The 16647-nt window shown below is 43.6% G+C and overlaps 1 protein-coding gene across 9 annotated transcripts in view; it reads right to left on the bottom strand.

The window, feature by feature from the left end:
• Positions 1 to 16647, bottom strand: part of GALNT11 (polypeptide N-acetylgalactosaminyltransferase 11) — a 105644-nt gene that overhangs the window by 71188 nt on the left and 17809 nt on the right. For 8 of the 9 annotated variants that reach the window (XR_012157629.2, XM_073334612.2, XM_073334608.2 and 5 more), the window contains exons 2-3: positions 7558 to 7890; positions 3915 to 4038 (exon numbers count right to left, since the gene is read on the bottom strand). Coding sequence is in view for 8 of the 9 variants with exons in the window: in XM_073334612.2 (XP_073190713.1) it covers positions 3915 to 4038; positions 7558 to 7852 (419 nt within the window). In the remaining variant the exon portion in view is untranslated. The remainder of the gene's footprint in view (positions 1 to 3914; positions 4039 to 7557; positions 7891 to 16647) is intronic. The other variant, XM_073334613.2, reaches the window with a different exon arrangement.

Genomic DNA, 16647 nt, shown 5'->3' on the forward strand with positions numbered 1-16647 from the left:
TGACTCTGCACCGGGCTCCAGGTGCAGAGCTCCCCACCAGACACAGCCATGCTCCCACTGTAGAGCAGGGAGCTGAGAGCCTGGGGGAGGGTAGCCAGGCTCCTGGCGGGGAGATCCGTGCCCGGAGTCTGGTTGGCTGCTGTGCTCCCAGTGGGGAGCCAAGAGCCTGGGCAGCAGCCCAGATCAGAGGGGCAGCAGCCCAGATCAGAGGGGCAGCAGCCAGGCTAGTAGCAGGGAGTCAGGAAGGCAGCAGGCTCCCTGTGGGGAGCTGGGAGCCTGGGCAGCAGCCTGAGCTGGAAGTCTGGGTGGCAGCCCTGCTTTAGAGCAGAGACAGGCTGGGGAGCTAGGAGCCAGCTTTCTTGTCAATTTCATGGCTCCATTGGAGCCATGAAATTGACAAGAATGACAGCCAATAGAGGTAAGTAACCTAGCATCTACACAGACATTGTGTCGCCCTAACTACATTGACATAAGCCCTGCGCCTCTCATGGACGATGTGGTTATGTCGTCAGTGCAGTAGGGTGCTTACATCAGCGGAAGCAAGGCTGTAGAGTGTACAGTTAGTGGATAACGTAAACTGCCTTACATCAACCTAACTCTGTAGTATAGACCAGGCCTAAGACATGTTCATTAACATAATACTTATGTTAGGGCTCAACAAAGTATAGAGTAGCCTCATACCTACAGTTCACACATACAATGCTAAGGGTCAGATTCCTAACACATAATAGTTACAGCAGGCACTGAAAGTCTTGCAGCAAAAATATGAGGACTTTTATCTGCTTATTTCAAATTCTCTCCCTGATGTCTACAAATCTGATACGATACAAGGTAAATTGTCATTACTGGCATTTGAGAGGGGATCAAGTGGTAGCAAAAACCTCTGGACCTAAAATGCAACTCTGGTTGCGTCAAGAAGCCTGTTCACTTGAATTCAAGTGGATTCAGCTCTGGGAGGGATATGCGCTTTTGTGCAACAACTATGGCCCATTACATTTACACACAATTGAGCAACCACAACAAAAACAAAAGTTACACCATGATTTGGAGCGGGGAGGCACACTTGGGGCATTCGGATGGTTGCTTTACTCTAAGTGTAATAGAGTAGAGAAAATTTGTGCTTTTGAAGAGAAAGTCACTAGATAGCACTATTTTCCTGACATCAAGAAATGACCCTATTTAAGACAGCTTTTCTCACCTTCCCAGCCTTTATCAGCATGCAGCAATGTGGCTTAGTATATAAAGACAGAGAACTCTGCCATTCTTAGGCTCCATCAAGCCTTCAAACACTCATTAACTTGAATGTTTAAACTTTAAGGGTCTGATTTTCAAGGTACTGAACACAACAATTTGAAACCCCTTCAGTGGGAGTTGGAGTGCTCGGTGTGTCTAAAAAAAGAAAAATCAAGCTACAAACGTTGTTCTAGAATACTTAGACTCATAAGGTCTATAATTAGGAAGATGGAGGAGGCATGTAGGTCATCTAGCCCTGCCTGGAATCAGGAAGATTGCTCTCCTACAGTGTATTTCTGAAAGCTTTCTCCCTCTCAACCCCCCACCTATATTTCAGTTACTATTTGATACCTCTTGAATCTAATAAAATAGCTTTCTGTGAATCCTAGTGCTCATTAAGTTTGTATCAGTAAATTTACACCCAATTTAGGTTTTTAATTAAACACTTTTAAGTCCAATTAAAAACCTTAACATTGTACTGGTGCATGAGACACAAAATGTGAATTAAAAAAAAAAGTTAAATTAGCAGTCAGCCATTTACATTCACCACATTGCTTACCTTTTTGCTATTCACTCCAACAGAATAAATAGAAAAACATATATTAGATTTTAAAAATGAAAGCATTTTTAAAGAACCCAGTATGTAATTATAATACAGGTACAGAATTTTGGGGGTTTTCCCCATAATATCATTCCTTTAAAATTAACAGTTCAGAGTACACCTGCACAGAATATATGTATGCACTATACAAACTTCTCTATGCTCAATATATCTCTGTCCTCACTTGAAATATCCCCGATAGTCCATTAATGGAGATCTCTTGAGCGCACACTGATCACCACATAGAATCAATCTCACCTTTAGTTGGTTATTTGTCCATTACATAAAAAACAAACACAGAGAGGCTCTGCGTTATATCAATTAGGGATCATCAAACCCATTCTACTACCCCTAAGTGATCGGGCAACAAAATGGCAAATTAAATTTAATGTGGATAAATGTAAAGTAATGCACATTGGAAAAATAACCCCAACTATACATACAATATGATGTGGGCTAATTTAGCTACAACTAATCAGGAAAGAGATCTTGGAGTCATCGTGGATAGTTCTTTGAAGACGTCCACGCAGTGTGCAGCGGCAGTCAAAAAAGCAAACACGATGTTAGGAATCATTAAAAAAGGGATAGAGAATAAGACGGAGAATATCTTATTGCCCTTATATAAATCCATGGTACGCCAACATCTTGAATACTGTGTACAGATGTGGTCTCATCTCAAAAAAGATCAACTGGCATGGGGGCGGGGGAGTGGGAGGGAGGGAGCGAGAGCTCAGTGGTTTGAGCATTGGCCTGCTAAACCCAGGGTTGTGAGTTCAACCCTTGAGGGGGCCATTTAGGGATCTGGGGCAAAAACTGGGGATTGGTCCTGCTTTGAGCAGGGAGTTGGACTAGATGATCTCCTGAGGTCCCTTCCAACCCTGATATTCTAAGGGCAATTAAAATGATTAGGGGTTTGGAACAGGTCCCATGTGAGGAGAGATTAAAGAGACTAGGACTTTTCAGCTTGGAAAAGAGGAGACTAAGGGGGGATATGATAGAGGTATATAAAATCATGAGTGGTGTGGAGAAAGTGAATAAGGAAAAGTTATTTACTTGTTCCCATAATATAAGAACTAGGGCCACCAAATGAAATTAATGGATAGCAAGTTTAAAACAAATAAAAGGAAGTTCTTCTTCACTCAGCGCACAGTCAACCTGTCAAACTCCTTGCCTGAGGAGGTTGTGAAGACTAGGACTATAACAGGGTTTAAAAGAGAACTGGATAAATTCATGGAAGTTAAGTCCATTAATGGCTATTAGCCAGGATGGGTAAGAAATGGTGTCCCTAGCCTCCGTTTGTCAGAGGGTGGAGACAGATCGCAGGAGAGAGATCACTTGATCGTTACCTGTTGGGTTCACTCCCTCTGGGGCACCTGGCATTGGCCACTGTTGGCAGACAGGATACTGGGTGGGATGGACCTTTGGTCTGACCCAGTATGGACATTCTTATGTACCCTATATTTGAAGTTAGGTCTCTGGGATGACCACCGGATGGCTTCTCATATTTAAATTGAGCAGGATACTTTCTAACCAATCAGCTTCTCCATCTAACATCTGACTGAGAAAATAATTTCTACTTTAACCCTTTCAGCTGAGTGTCATTAGCTTGTAAAGATTCTACTGTATATGTATTTATTTGCAGACATATTGTATTTTAAAATCCAAATTCAAAGAGACTTGTGTGGTAGAGTAGGTAGATATATGGTTTGTGTAGGTGATCTTAAAATTACATACACGCACTGTCTTAACATAGCGTTAGTCTGACTTTCTCATGTGACCTGTTCAATAGAGATTTTTCAATTATGTACAATTATTATCCCATTTCCGTTTGCCTCTTGAGATCCAATTCTGAACAGTATTCAATAAAGCAAACCCTCCAAATTAAAAGAATAACCTCAAGCCATCTGGCTGCAAGTATTAAAGGACTGGAAATCTGCCTTCAGTGGTAACTGATATGTTGAAAGCAAAATGTAATAGATGTGTAACGGCCAAATGTTTAATTTCAGTCTCATTATTTAGTATACTGGACCCTTGAAAACTTAACATTATATTTATAGAGCAAATGGTATAAAGGACATACTTTGCATCCCTTGTATCTGGCACCTCTCTGTGGTATCCCAAACGGTTGCTGATAAGCATATTGAAGGCATGCTTCTGATAGCCCAAGTCTCTCACCTCCTGATCGTGTTCATTAAAAATCATGCCTATAATAGAAACATATCAAAATCAGTTCATTGGGTCAAAAATGTCCTCTGGCAGTGATCAAGTACTGAAATGGAGTGTTTAACTCATGCATAGTTTTCACAATCTGCCTTTACAAATCATATTTTAACCAGTTTTCAGAGCACCTTTCTGTATGAATACTTCAATTTCTACCCCAGTAATAGGTAGAGTCTATAAACAGCCATTATAGGTGTAATAAAAATAGACTGTATGTGAATGGAGCATAACATCCCCCGAAGAGTGATGGCCCCATTGTGCTTATTTCGTATTCCCCACACATTTCTTCCCCCTAAAAACCTCATTCTTAACCTCAGTATAAAACACAGCTGTTAACACCCAACCAATCAGCCAGATCTAGCCCACTTGATGCATAACCTGGTACCCATGGCAGATTAAGCTTCTTCAAAGTGTATGTTTCTATTTAAATACAGTAAGTTTCTAGCCCTTGTGGTGGTAGAAAATCCAACCAAGCATGGCCCTAGTGCAGTGCAGTTTCATGAGACTCCAGAGAGAGAAAAACAATAGCTATCAAAAAAGCCTGATCTACCATCATTCATCTCACCTGAGATGTTGAGACTCAAGCCTCAGAACAACAACTTCAGTAGCAAATAGCAACAGAGTTGACTACTTCTTCGCTGATTATTTTAGCGGAAACATCAATTCTCACCAAGTGCAGTGGGAAGGTAGAGGCAGCCATCCAGTTTCGAAAAGCATGCTAGTGTAAGCAGCAAAATCCTGCAATGTCATTCTTTCTGTCCCTGACTCTGTGCCTGGAGCCAAAAACAATTTAAACTCTACTGTTCTAGGGTCCCAAAGTCACTGGGTTCTGTTGTACTCATTGAGATATCTCACTCAACCCTTGGTACAAGCCCTGAAGTACTGGAACAAATGGCTTCATTTATTTTTTCCCCCTTATTCAACATGTCAAGGGTCTGACGAACCAATAAGCAAGGAAATCCCAAATTCATCTTCTGCAATACACCCAACAGATTACTTTGCTTTGGAGAGCTATGCAAAATCCAGGTGACCTAGGGCAATGACAGCCTCAGCATGTCCATGGAGGTGGTATGATCAGAAATAAAAGGGGCAAAATAGAAGGAGAAATGCAAGCTGTGGAAATGTTTTTGGAACGGGAAAGACAACAAGATCTCCCTATTTCCCTTCATAGCACAGATGTAACATGACTGACTGTGACATGGTAATGGGATTTACACCAAGGGACATGTAACAGTGATTCTCCCGAGGGCGCATACCTGGCCCTCCCTCTAAAAAGCAATGCACCAATGTGACTGCCATGCATGTTGTCTGCACTGGGGTTTTTAGCCTCAAGAGCAGCAATACCAATGTAGCAGCAGTGGCTCACACCCCTATGGTAGAGGTTTGAAACCATGGGAAGCTACATAAGTGGAAGCCACAGTTTACACCAACGCAATCTGTCTCCATGGGGTTTGCACTGACTGGGTTTTATCCATCAGGTTAACTGCAATGTGACAAGCCATTAGTCACAGAGGTTAGAAATGTGACTATTAATAGGTATTACTTTCCCTTCCTTGTTCAGCAGTAGCCACAAAAGCAGTGGCACAAACCCTTCCTTGGAGTTACACATCTGACCTTAGCAATGATTTTGTCTGTCCAGAGCAGTGGTGGGCAACCTGCGGCCTGTCGGCCACACGCAGCCTGTCAGCGTAATCCGCTGGTGGGCCGGGAGACAGTTTGTTTACATTGACCATCTGCAGGCATAGCTGCCCGCAGCTTCCCAACTCTGGTCCAGAGGCTCTAAGCTCAATCATACTTGCATCCTCTGGATTACAGCAAGCACTACTGCCATTGAGTCTGCTCAGCTGATCCGCTTTAAGGACCCCATGCTTGAAAACTTCATGCCAAATTGCACTGTTTTTTGTTCTACAGACTGCCCTCACACAAGTGTCTACACTTTTCTTTTCCCCTCTCTAAACACAGTCAAACTCGTAAATATTATTTAAGATGGATTGGAAGAGCTGCATGCAGGCTAACAAAGTGCGTGCGAAGTGCCTGACAAATTCCAGTCCACACAACAGCTCTAAGCCCTTGGAAAATGAGGTTTGCAATGGAAACATCAACAAACCCTTTACTATAGCAGTGTTATGTGTGTTTCATACATTTATAAGAAAAAAATATAGATTACCCTACCAGATGACATTTTGTTCTCAGCTATAATATGCCAAACTGTTTTTTTAACTTTACAGCCTAGCATATTTATCACTTCTCCAGACTGGACAGACAGGAAACCCTTCCTTATAACACTAGGTCTAATTCTAACAGAGGCCCAGCTGTCTCCCAAATTTTCATATAGGACTTGTCCTGCAATAGAACACATTTGGCTTTCACCCGTCCAGCTAGTCTTTGGGTTTCAAGATCAAAGAGATTTTCTGTTGCAACTCTCCAGTTCATTTCCTGGCAAGCAGTGAATACTTGGAAAGAGATGGTCACCTCTGGACTATGCAGCAATTAGCAGCTGTTGGTAACACAGCAAACTGATAAGAATTTGCGTGCCCTGTGGCATCACAAGTTGGCAGTTAAATTTTGGAAGGTGTTTCACCTTCTATCGATCACATAAGCCTCTGAGCAAGTCTACGCTTACATTTTGGTAAGCTTTTTTTTAAGCTCCATAAAACTCTCCGATAGCTGACGCCATACTGACATTTTACTGAAGAAGAGTGTAGGGAGTTTTAGCCAGCACTGCCAGTATTAAATTCAGGGCTAGATAAAATACATTCTGTATTATACTTCCAACGGAAATAGCTAAGACACCAATAGAGTGACTTGCACTACCTTCTTCCAGTTCAATGGCCAGTTTTCAGTTCAAAATGCCACACTCTTCTAAGTAGTGCCAATGAAGTCAACAGACCTATTTGCCTGAATAAAGCAAGCAAAATTTGACCCTGTCAAATGAATAAACCCATCATCTTAACTTTTTCCAGTCTAGTTTGTAGATCATTTTATACTTCTATGATACATGGATAGCAACCATAGGCCTCATACTATCACCATGCAAACTACTTTTTAAATCTTTTATACTGAAAAAAATGAATTGAGTTTCTCTGCAGCCTCTAAAATTTCACACATATTTTAGTCCAATCCCTCTCAAAGTAAATCATTAACATGACATGCACAAATGCTACCAGTGGCAAGGTGGTATATCAAAGTCTGTACCCTGGATGTTAAAGTTCAGAAGTTCTGTTGTAGCATTTTATGTAGTAAAGTTGAAAATATTTTAGAATAAAGGCTAGACTGCAACATTTTGGATTAAAAAAATACATACTGTAAAAGAATAAACTTTAAGTCTACTTTGAAACCAAGAGAAACACCAGGATCAACATTTTAATAAATAAATATTCTGAGTATAAAAATTTTCCTTGGACACATTTAAAGTCTTATGATCTCACTTCTACTGATTTAACTAAGATGTGTTTATGTGTGCGTGTATGTCATTGATAATGAAGATGACCAAGCCCACTTACCCATTTCAGGGGAGAGCTCCATGTCTCCCTTCCCTGGGTCCTGTGCATGATTTCCAAATGGATTCCCTATACTGCTGTCTTTCCGTTGTGGTTTAGGTACGCGAACTTGACCCCGAGTGAAACGGGGATAGAATTTTTTAGGAAGTGGCTTTTGAGGTTCCAGCCCCTTGACGGGCACATTCTTGAAAGATTGGGTCTCTTCGCTGAAGTTGAAATAAACAAACAGCAGAAGTGTCCAAGTCACAGATGTGAAAAGGCACCCATAGCAGAAATAGCGAAGCGTGACACTTCCCATTGTAGACCTAGCATTGTTGATGGCCCATTCTCAATTCCCTGAAAGAGAATCAAACACAGAGAATTGAGGCCTCCATCTGTTAAGACTCTTCTGCAGACTTGTACATGAGTAACTAAATTCTAACTGCCAATTTTTCATAAATGCTATTTTAAACCTATGCTCTATATTTTAATTTTATGTTTAAGCATTATATCTTTCTCCCCTCCAACCCACATATCAAAATACTTAGGGCCCCAGACTGCTTAGTACTGTATATCTTCAGACACCAGGCTAAAGACCCAGATAGTACTGGGTGAAATATTAACAGCATGTTCTTTCAAGTTGTGGGACAGTTTACTGGTGTCCACAATACAGCAGTCACGAAGTGTTTGTATTAATCTTATTACTTATAACAACACATAATATTCTGTTTTCCAAAGAGACAGGAAAGGGAGACATGTAGGCTAGGGAAAGGATAAAAAAAGAGAAAAAACATACATGAAAACTCAAGCAAAGAGGGAGGTGACAGTTCCAGAGGGGATGGGGGAGTAACTTTTAAGGAAGGATCTCAGAAACGCCTCCAAGATCCACGCATCAAACTCACTCCTCCTCTGTGGAAGGGAAGGGAGTTAAAAGGCACCTCGCTGAGACCGCCTTCCCATTTGCGAGAATCCCAAAAGACACTCTGCAATGTCAGGATCTGTGCAGGAGGCAAGAAAGGAGAGGGCCAGCTAGAGGCTGGGAATTGACCTATGTTATGTGGGGCAGTGGAGGGAGACGTTCACCGTACCCTAGCTGGCCCTGAGTAGTTTACCAGGGAAAGGTAAAAGGCTGGGCTCTATTACCTTCTCTGCAGAGCCCTCTCTGTGACAGGATGCCCCCAGGTCTCCAGAAGAGTCCCTAGCAGTGAGACTAGATTGGCACTGGCCTTCTGCAGACCCTTGAATATCCTTCCAGGTTTTGGGATGGATTCCCCAGTCCAGTCCACATCAGGTAAAAAGCTCCACAATGGAACTGGAAGGGAGCAGAGCAGCCCAGAGTTTTATTCTAATCAATCACCCACAAATGTGATTTCCCGGAGACGTATCGACAACTGTTATCAAAACTGAACACCACAGCACTGAGAATGGTGGAGGGAACTGAAATAGACGGTACTGGTGACTGCGTTTTATTTACAGTTGACATGAGAATTAGTTAAACTCAAAAAGTGTATCCTGTCAAAATTAGGGTCCAAGAAATCACATAATACCCAAAATGGAAAACTGGCCCTGAGAAATTTATTGATTAGGTGTTTCTGGCAGCTATCAGGTAGATTTACTGGTTTGTGTTGAGGGATGGGAGGAGAAAGGTAATTAAGGACTCCTTCTAACGTAGAGTTAACCAGAAAAATCTGGAATGGTCTTTCAGAGTTAAACTTGATCTAAACCAATAAACCAAGATACCCAATTCTTTCTACAGCTATAAATGTAGATATCATCCACTTGTTTTTTTGGGTGGGGCTACAGGTGAGGTTGGGGTTGGGTCTATTTTCAAGTGTCCATGGGTTTTAAAGAAGTAAGATTTGTCAAAGGATCAGAAATCACCAAAAAAACCTCTTCAGCTGAATCTGGCAAAGAACAAATCAGAATAAGAGATAGCATCTACAACCTCTTCCAAACGCTTTATGAATACTGATTATCCCTTACAACATCTCTGTGAGGTAGATAGAAATTATTCCCTTGTTACAAATGGAAAACTAATAGAGATTAAGCCTATGGTCATGCTCCCACTGAAGTTTATAGCAAAAATCCCACTGCCTTCAAAAGTGTAATATTGGGCCCCAAGTGACTTGGCTAACACCACAAAGCATCACAGTTAATCAAACTCAGGAGTTCCTCAGGTCAGACCATGCCACTCCTTCATTTGTTAAAATTCTTCGAACAAAAAATATTTGCCTGTTATTCTTACTAGGTGAAATTCATCCCTGTGCGAATGAAGCACTATGAAGCACTTAAGCCCAATGACTTAAGTGGGATTTAAATGGAGCCTAAGTCTTGTGCTGGCCCTCTGCACACAGGTGTAATGCACACATTGTCAATCAGCAAAAAGAAAAGGAGTACTTGTGGCACCTTAGAGACTAACAAATTTATTAGAGCATACGCTTTCGTGAGCTACAGCTCACTTCATCAGATGCATACAGTGGAAAATACAGTGGGGAAATTTTATATACACAGAGAACATGAAACAATGGCGTTACCGTACACACTGTAACGAGAGTGATCACGTAAGGTGAGCTATTACCAGCAGGAAAGGAAAAAAAAAAAACCACCACCTTTCATAGAATCATAGAATATTAGGGTTGGAAGGGACCTCAGGAGGTCATCTAGTCCAAACCCCTGCTCAAGGCAGGACCAATCCCCAACTAAATCATCCCAGCCAGGGCTCTGTCAAGCCTGACCTTAAAAACTTCTAAGGAAGGAGATTCTACCACCTCCCTAGGTAATGCATTCCAGTGTTTCACCACCCTCCTAGTGAAAAAGTTTTTCCTAATATCCAACCTAGACCTCCCCCACTGCAACTTGAGACCATTACTCCTTGTCCTTTCCTCTTCTACCACTGAGAATAGTCTAGAACCATCCTCTTTGGAACCACCTCTCAGGTAGTTGAAAGCAGCTATCAAATCCCCCCTCATTCTTCTCTTCTGCAGACTAAACAATCCCAGTTCCCTCAGCCTCTCCTCATAAGTCATGTGTTTCAGTCCCCTAATCATTTTTGTTGCCCTTCGCTGGACTCTCTCCAATTTATCCACATCCTTTGTAGTGATAATCAAGGTGGGCCATTTGCAGCAGTTGACAATTGTCAATAAGGAACCTTCTCCAATGCTCTAAAAAGGAATGCTGCTGCTGAGCTGTTCCTTTAGAGTCATGAAAGTAGCCAGACACTAAACAAAAGTTTGGGATTTCTGAATCATTTCTTCACCCATTCTAGCTGGCTTAGTACTTTAACTACACCATGGCTTCAAAGCATCTGCCTCAAATCTCCCACTCCCTGTGCTAATGAAGGTCAAGGATGTTCCCAAGGTGAATCTAAACTCAGAGAAGCATGGGAGGTTGCCAAGGAGCAAAAAGATTAGATGAACAGCTACAGCCTCTCACGACAACAGTATTTCTTGCTGACTGATCTGTAGACTGTTCAAGCTCATCTGCACTACAGGAAGATCTGTGCACTAGCCAGTTTTTCTGCATGTGGGCAGTGGAATGAGGTCTGTTTTAAGACTTTATCTAGCCTAAAAAACTGCTCTCTAGCAAACATTAGAGCTGTTTCCTCACTGGCAACAAAAAGGCACCATCCTAACACAGCCCCACCACACACACACAAAACACTGGCTGATCTAGTTCTTCTTTGCAGCACAGATATGCCCTTTCTGACCATTGCAGAGAAGACCAGTAATCACTCTAACAGAGAATGAGCATTTTATTTCACTGACATCTAAAAGGAATCAGGGCTTCAATTAGGAGGGAAGGAAATAAGTTATTGCCACAGTGAAGAGAACCTCATGGCCCCCCAGCAGGAAAGCATTTGTCCAGAGGCTAGCATGGTGAGAGAAAGCAGACCTGCCAGGTACTATATCACATGAATACAAATTTAATATGCAACATTCCACCTGTTCCTTGTTGAGATGTAGTTGTCCCTCTCCCCCTCAATCCCACTGGTTTATGCCATGTTGTACACGACATATGAAGTATGAAATATAACATTTAAAACAAATCATGGATTCACTAAGATCCAGAAGAGCAGATCCTTTCAATAACTTGCTATTTAACCAAAACATTCAGTGACATCTTGGCAGAAAGTGTAGAAGGACTATTTATTTTCCTTAAGTTCCCATTTCTGTGGCAATATTTTGTTTGGGATTTGGGGAGGGGGTTACCCTGTCTTTACAAACAACACACAACTATAAAAGCTCATCAGGCCTATTAATGAATCTTAATTGCAAGCAGAGCATCTTGAGCTGGAACACTCAGGCCTTGTCTATACTTGGGATTTCAACCAACCAGTCAGCCAGCCACTGGGATACCTGCACCTGTGCAAATAAAACAAACAGCTATAAAAGCTACAGTGCAGCTTACCTGGGTTTCAAGCAAGAGAAGGCTACTCAGGTGCACACTACCAGAGAGAAGTGAGGTCTGTGACTGAAAGGAGGCACTAGGTTGGGACTCCTGGCCAAAACCTGTCCCTCTCAATTTCCTCTTCTCCCCCTGCATCCTCTTTAATTGTAGTCTGTGATGGAGTGTATACTGAGAGCTTCATTAACCCACTGATTGTACCTGGAGGGTGGACCATTCCTAATTAAAGATGAAACTCAGCTGGGACGGAACTGGATGATGCCATAAAGGCAGGAAGCCTGAAGCAGAAGATGGTTACAAGAAGAGAAAGAAGAACTTTATAACTGCTCTCTTAACAGAGAAACAGGAAGGAGCAGGAGTGGACACACAGAGGGTTGTGATGGAACTGGCCAGAGCTGGGATACCTTGCTGGGCAGATGGCTTGTACGGGGCCCTGAGGTAAAGGGGAAGAACCAGCTCACCCAGGGAAAGGCTGAACACAGAGTAGGAAAGCGTTCCTGGAGTAGCAGGGTAGGAGCTGCAGGCAGAAGGACCCGAGGAGTAGAACAGTGGAAGGAGTCTGCTTGTAAGAGCCCTGACAGAGGCTTGCAGTGGATTAGGAACACAGCCAAGGGCAGGAACCAGACCTCCAGGGAGAAGCCTTGGGAGGCATTGCTCACTACAAGAGCCCAGAAAGAAGCTAAGGAGAAGGCCTGACAAAAAGAGTAATGACAGGAAGAAGTCCAGGGAGGCAGCAGCAGCAAGAAGTCTAATGGAGCACACCTTGCCTGTTCATTACAGGACTGGAATCCAGAGAGGAAGGAGGGTCTGGGTTCCCCTACCAGCCATTAGAAAAAGTGGTATGAAAACCTCTCTGATGTAAGTTGATATGGATTTTTGAAAGGCTTTAGGCAGAGAGAGTAAGGACCATGGGGCCCAGAGTGAGGGGCCAAAAACTGATGATAGATTGTTGGACTTCTTTCGGAGAAACAAAGTCCAAGACATGAGGAGTGGAAATATAGCATGACCTGATTAGAGATGCAAGAGGCGGCAGACCAGCACAGAACCAGAGTAATTAACCACTGGAACATTTTACCAAGGGTCATAGTTAAGGTTACGTTTTAGTCACGGGTATTTTTAATAAAAGTCATGGACAGGTCATGGGCCATAAACAAAAATTCACGGGCCCGTGACCTGCCCATGACTTTTACTAAAAATACCTACCATGACTAAAACTTGGGCGGGAGTGCTCTGGGGGGGTGGTCCGGGGGCACTGCAAGTGCTGGAGGGAGGGGCCAGCCTGCAGCACGGGACCCCCCCACTTGTGATGAGGGGCCGTGCCACAGGCCCCCCACCGGTGCTGGGGGAGAGGGAGGAGGGGCCGTGCTGCGGTGGTGCTGGGGGGGGGGTCCTGGGCTGCAGCGCAGAACCCCTGCTGGTGCTGGGGGAGAGGGGGTCAGGACCTCCACTGGTGCTGGGAGGTTGGCAGGGCTCCCTACCCAACTCTGCATCCCTGCAGCTCCTAGGCAGGGGCCAGAGCAGGGGCTGAGCCCCCTCCTACACACCCAGACTGCTACTGCTGGGCACTGCAAATTCATGGAGGTCAGGAAAAGTCACGGAATCCACAACTTCTGTGACAGACTCGCAGCCTTAGTCATAGTGGATTCTCCATCACTGAAAATTTTTAAATCAAAATAAAAAACTGCTCTAAAAATTTGGGGGAGTTCAATGGCCTGTGTCATAAATGAGGTCAAACTACATGATCACAATGGTCCCTTCTGGCCTTGGAGTCTATGAACTGTCAACAGACCACACTAGTGAAAAAAGAGCTGCTACACCACACCCCACCACAAGGAAGCAAATGCTATACCTAAGGCCAGCCACAAGGGGGTGTCCCAGCAGGGAGTCAACTCTTCTGTACGGTCCCAGTCCCAGCTCATAACAGGAACATGGCATGAAATCTAGAAGCAGCTTTGGCCGGACAATGAGGCCAGCAGGGAAGTGAGAGAGGCAGGGAGCTGAGGAGACTCACCTGGAAAGTCTCTCACCTTAGAATTTTCAACTCCCCTCCAAGACCCAAGAACACTAAAAGATCAACCACCAAGACAACATATTAAGGAGTTGGCAGATACCTTCCTCCAAGACCTAGCTCTCCAGATGCCAGCACAGAAAGAATCCTGCTTTGCCCCACCTTTCTCTCTCTCTCTCACACACACACACCCAAGTGCAACCACATCAACCCATACACAAGGGTATTCCAGTGGCTCCTCATTCATTTCAGGCTCCAGTTCAAAGTTCTTTTTTAAAATCCTCCATGGGTTTGTTTCAGTTGATTTCATAGACCTGGGGGGGGGAGGGCAATGCACAGCTTATGCCTGACGTCATTTGGCCCACAGTCTTTATCTACTCCACTCCCTGCTCATCTAGCATAGCACGGGCTTCTTCCCTCTCTATGCACAATATAGTTACTTTCTGCAGGAGCTTTTCCCTTCCATCTCTCTTCACTTCTCTAGGTCTGACACGTTACAGCGTTAGGGTGGAAATTGATTTTAAGAGTTCACTGATCAGATTGATGGATACATCCCTTCAGCTGTGTGTGTATGGAATGTAATACATGCAATGTCACTCCTTTGTGGTGCATGACATCTTAGGTGTCCAAGGAAATACCCCTCCTCATCCAGCTGACCTCCCCAAACAGGATTCTGAAGCTCAGGCATTACGTTGTTCTGAGCCAACAAGCTGCTTGTGAGTCCAGAAGACGTAAAGAAGGATTTGTCTCTCAGATTACTTACTGTTCTTGCCCCAAGGCATTACCAGCCTTGTCAGCATACAAGGCAGGCTGCATTGAGAACGTGGCTGTTGAACATTTAAGGTCAGTGCAGGACACTGGTAAACAAGTGATAGTAAAATTCCAGATCACAAAATTTAACACAACTTGAGCAGTTAATGGCCCAGAAGTTTAGATAGCTAGATATTAATGCTAGCACAGCTAGTACGCTCACATAGTTAAAGCCTAACCACTTAATGTAAAGAAGCACAAGGCCATTAACTAGGCAATACATTTAATTGACACTATGTTCTCACTACACAGCTTTTAGTAACATGGCTGTCTTGTTACAGCCATGCCGCTAAAAGTCACACAGTGTAGCCGCTGTTTGTCGGTTCTCCTGCTGACAAAAAACTTCGACCCGCAACGAGTGGTGTTTGCGTTGTCGGCAGGAGAGCGCTCCTGCCAACAACGCACTGTTCACACTGGCACTTATCATGGCAAAACTTGTCTTTCGGGGGGGAAAGAGGAGGAGACAGGGTGGAGACAGGGTAACGCCGCTGAAAGACAAAAGTTTTGTCGTTCAAGTGCCAGTGTAGACACAACCTTAGTGAGGAGAACCAGGGATCATCTATGCCAGTGCTTCTCAAGCTATCTGATATGGGGGGACCGGCAATTTTTTTTTTCCAGTGTGCGCGCAGACCGGCAGCCGATGGCTCGCAGACCAGCACCAGTCCACGGACCACCACTTTGAGTAGCACTGATCTATGCTACAAATATAAACAATGAGGCAGAACCCAACTGCCCCCACGTTGGCCAGTATGAAGACATGATTCAAGCATAGTTCTATTTCCTCAGTGGTTCAGGAGCCAAATGAGCGATCAACATTACCCAAACGGGCCACACTGGTGTGAATTCATTGTTTCATTTACTATAGTACCATTCATATTTAAACAGTATGACAAGGGAATATTTAGTTTTTATATATGTATATTATTCTCATAGCAAATAAGTTAATAACTTAATACAAGTTGATACTTAATTGGTTAATAACATAGTAAAAGCATCCTGATTGGTTAATAATTAAATCGAAGAGCCACAGGAAACACATTAAAGAGCCACTTGCAGCTCACAAGCCGCAGTCTGAGTATCACTGGTGTAAACAGTATCTTAACCAAGTGCAAGTTCAGAGATGCAGTAAAGATGCCATCTGGAATACATAAATCCATGCTTGAAACATGTCAGGGAAAACTGTTCCATAATAAGGTGCCCTAAGGGTTGTACCAGTATAGCATAGCCTGAGCATGATGCTGCCGTAATATTTTTCCCTATCATTACTAAAGGATATAGGTGCCAACACATGAATGCTCAAAAGAACCTTAAATACTCAATTAACCCTATTTTCTTCCAGAAGATGTATATACTGGAAGAACAATCAGAATGAACACAAGACAAAAAAAACCCTAGCATTTTTTCCTCATATACAACATAAAATTCAGAATAAATATTAATTTGTACCTATAACACCTTTCAGTCAAGAATCTCAAAAGACTTTTAAAATATTAATTAAGCCTCAACATCCTGTGCAGAAGGCAAGCCGTATTATTTATCATTTGCACTGCTGTAGTGTCTATGCAGTGTTTTCTCAAATGCGGCCACCACGGCCTTTTCTTCCGGCCACAGCCATCTGGGCTTTGGGGGCGGGAGGGTGTCACGGGACACAAAGCAGTGGCCCCTCTCGCAGGGCTGCCAGCAGCAGTTGGGCCCTACCCCCTCTCCGAGACACAAATGCTGGAGGTGCAGGCAACTGGTGAATTCCCCACTTTCCGGGGGGGGTAGGGGAGACAGGCTTTGGCCACAGGGCTTTGGGCTCCGTCCACACAGTGGCAGGCTCTGGTTCCAGGCTCCAGCCCCAGGCTCACCACCCCTGCCATCAGCACTGAGCCCCGCTGCCTCCCTGCCCA

The sequence above is a fragment of the Lepidochelys kempii genome, chromosome 2 (genome assembly GCF_965140285.1).
Source record: "Lepidochelys kempii isolate rLepKem1 chromosome 2, rLepKem1.hap1, whole genome shotgun sequence".
NCBI classification, from domain to species: domain Eukaryota; kingdom Metazoa; phylum Chordata; order Testudines; family Cheloniidae; genus Lepidochelys; species Lepidochelys kempii.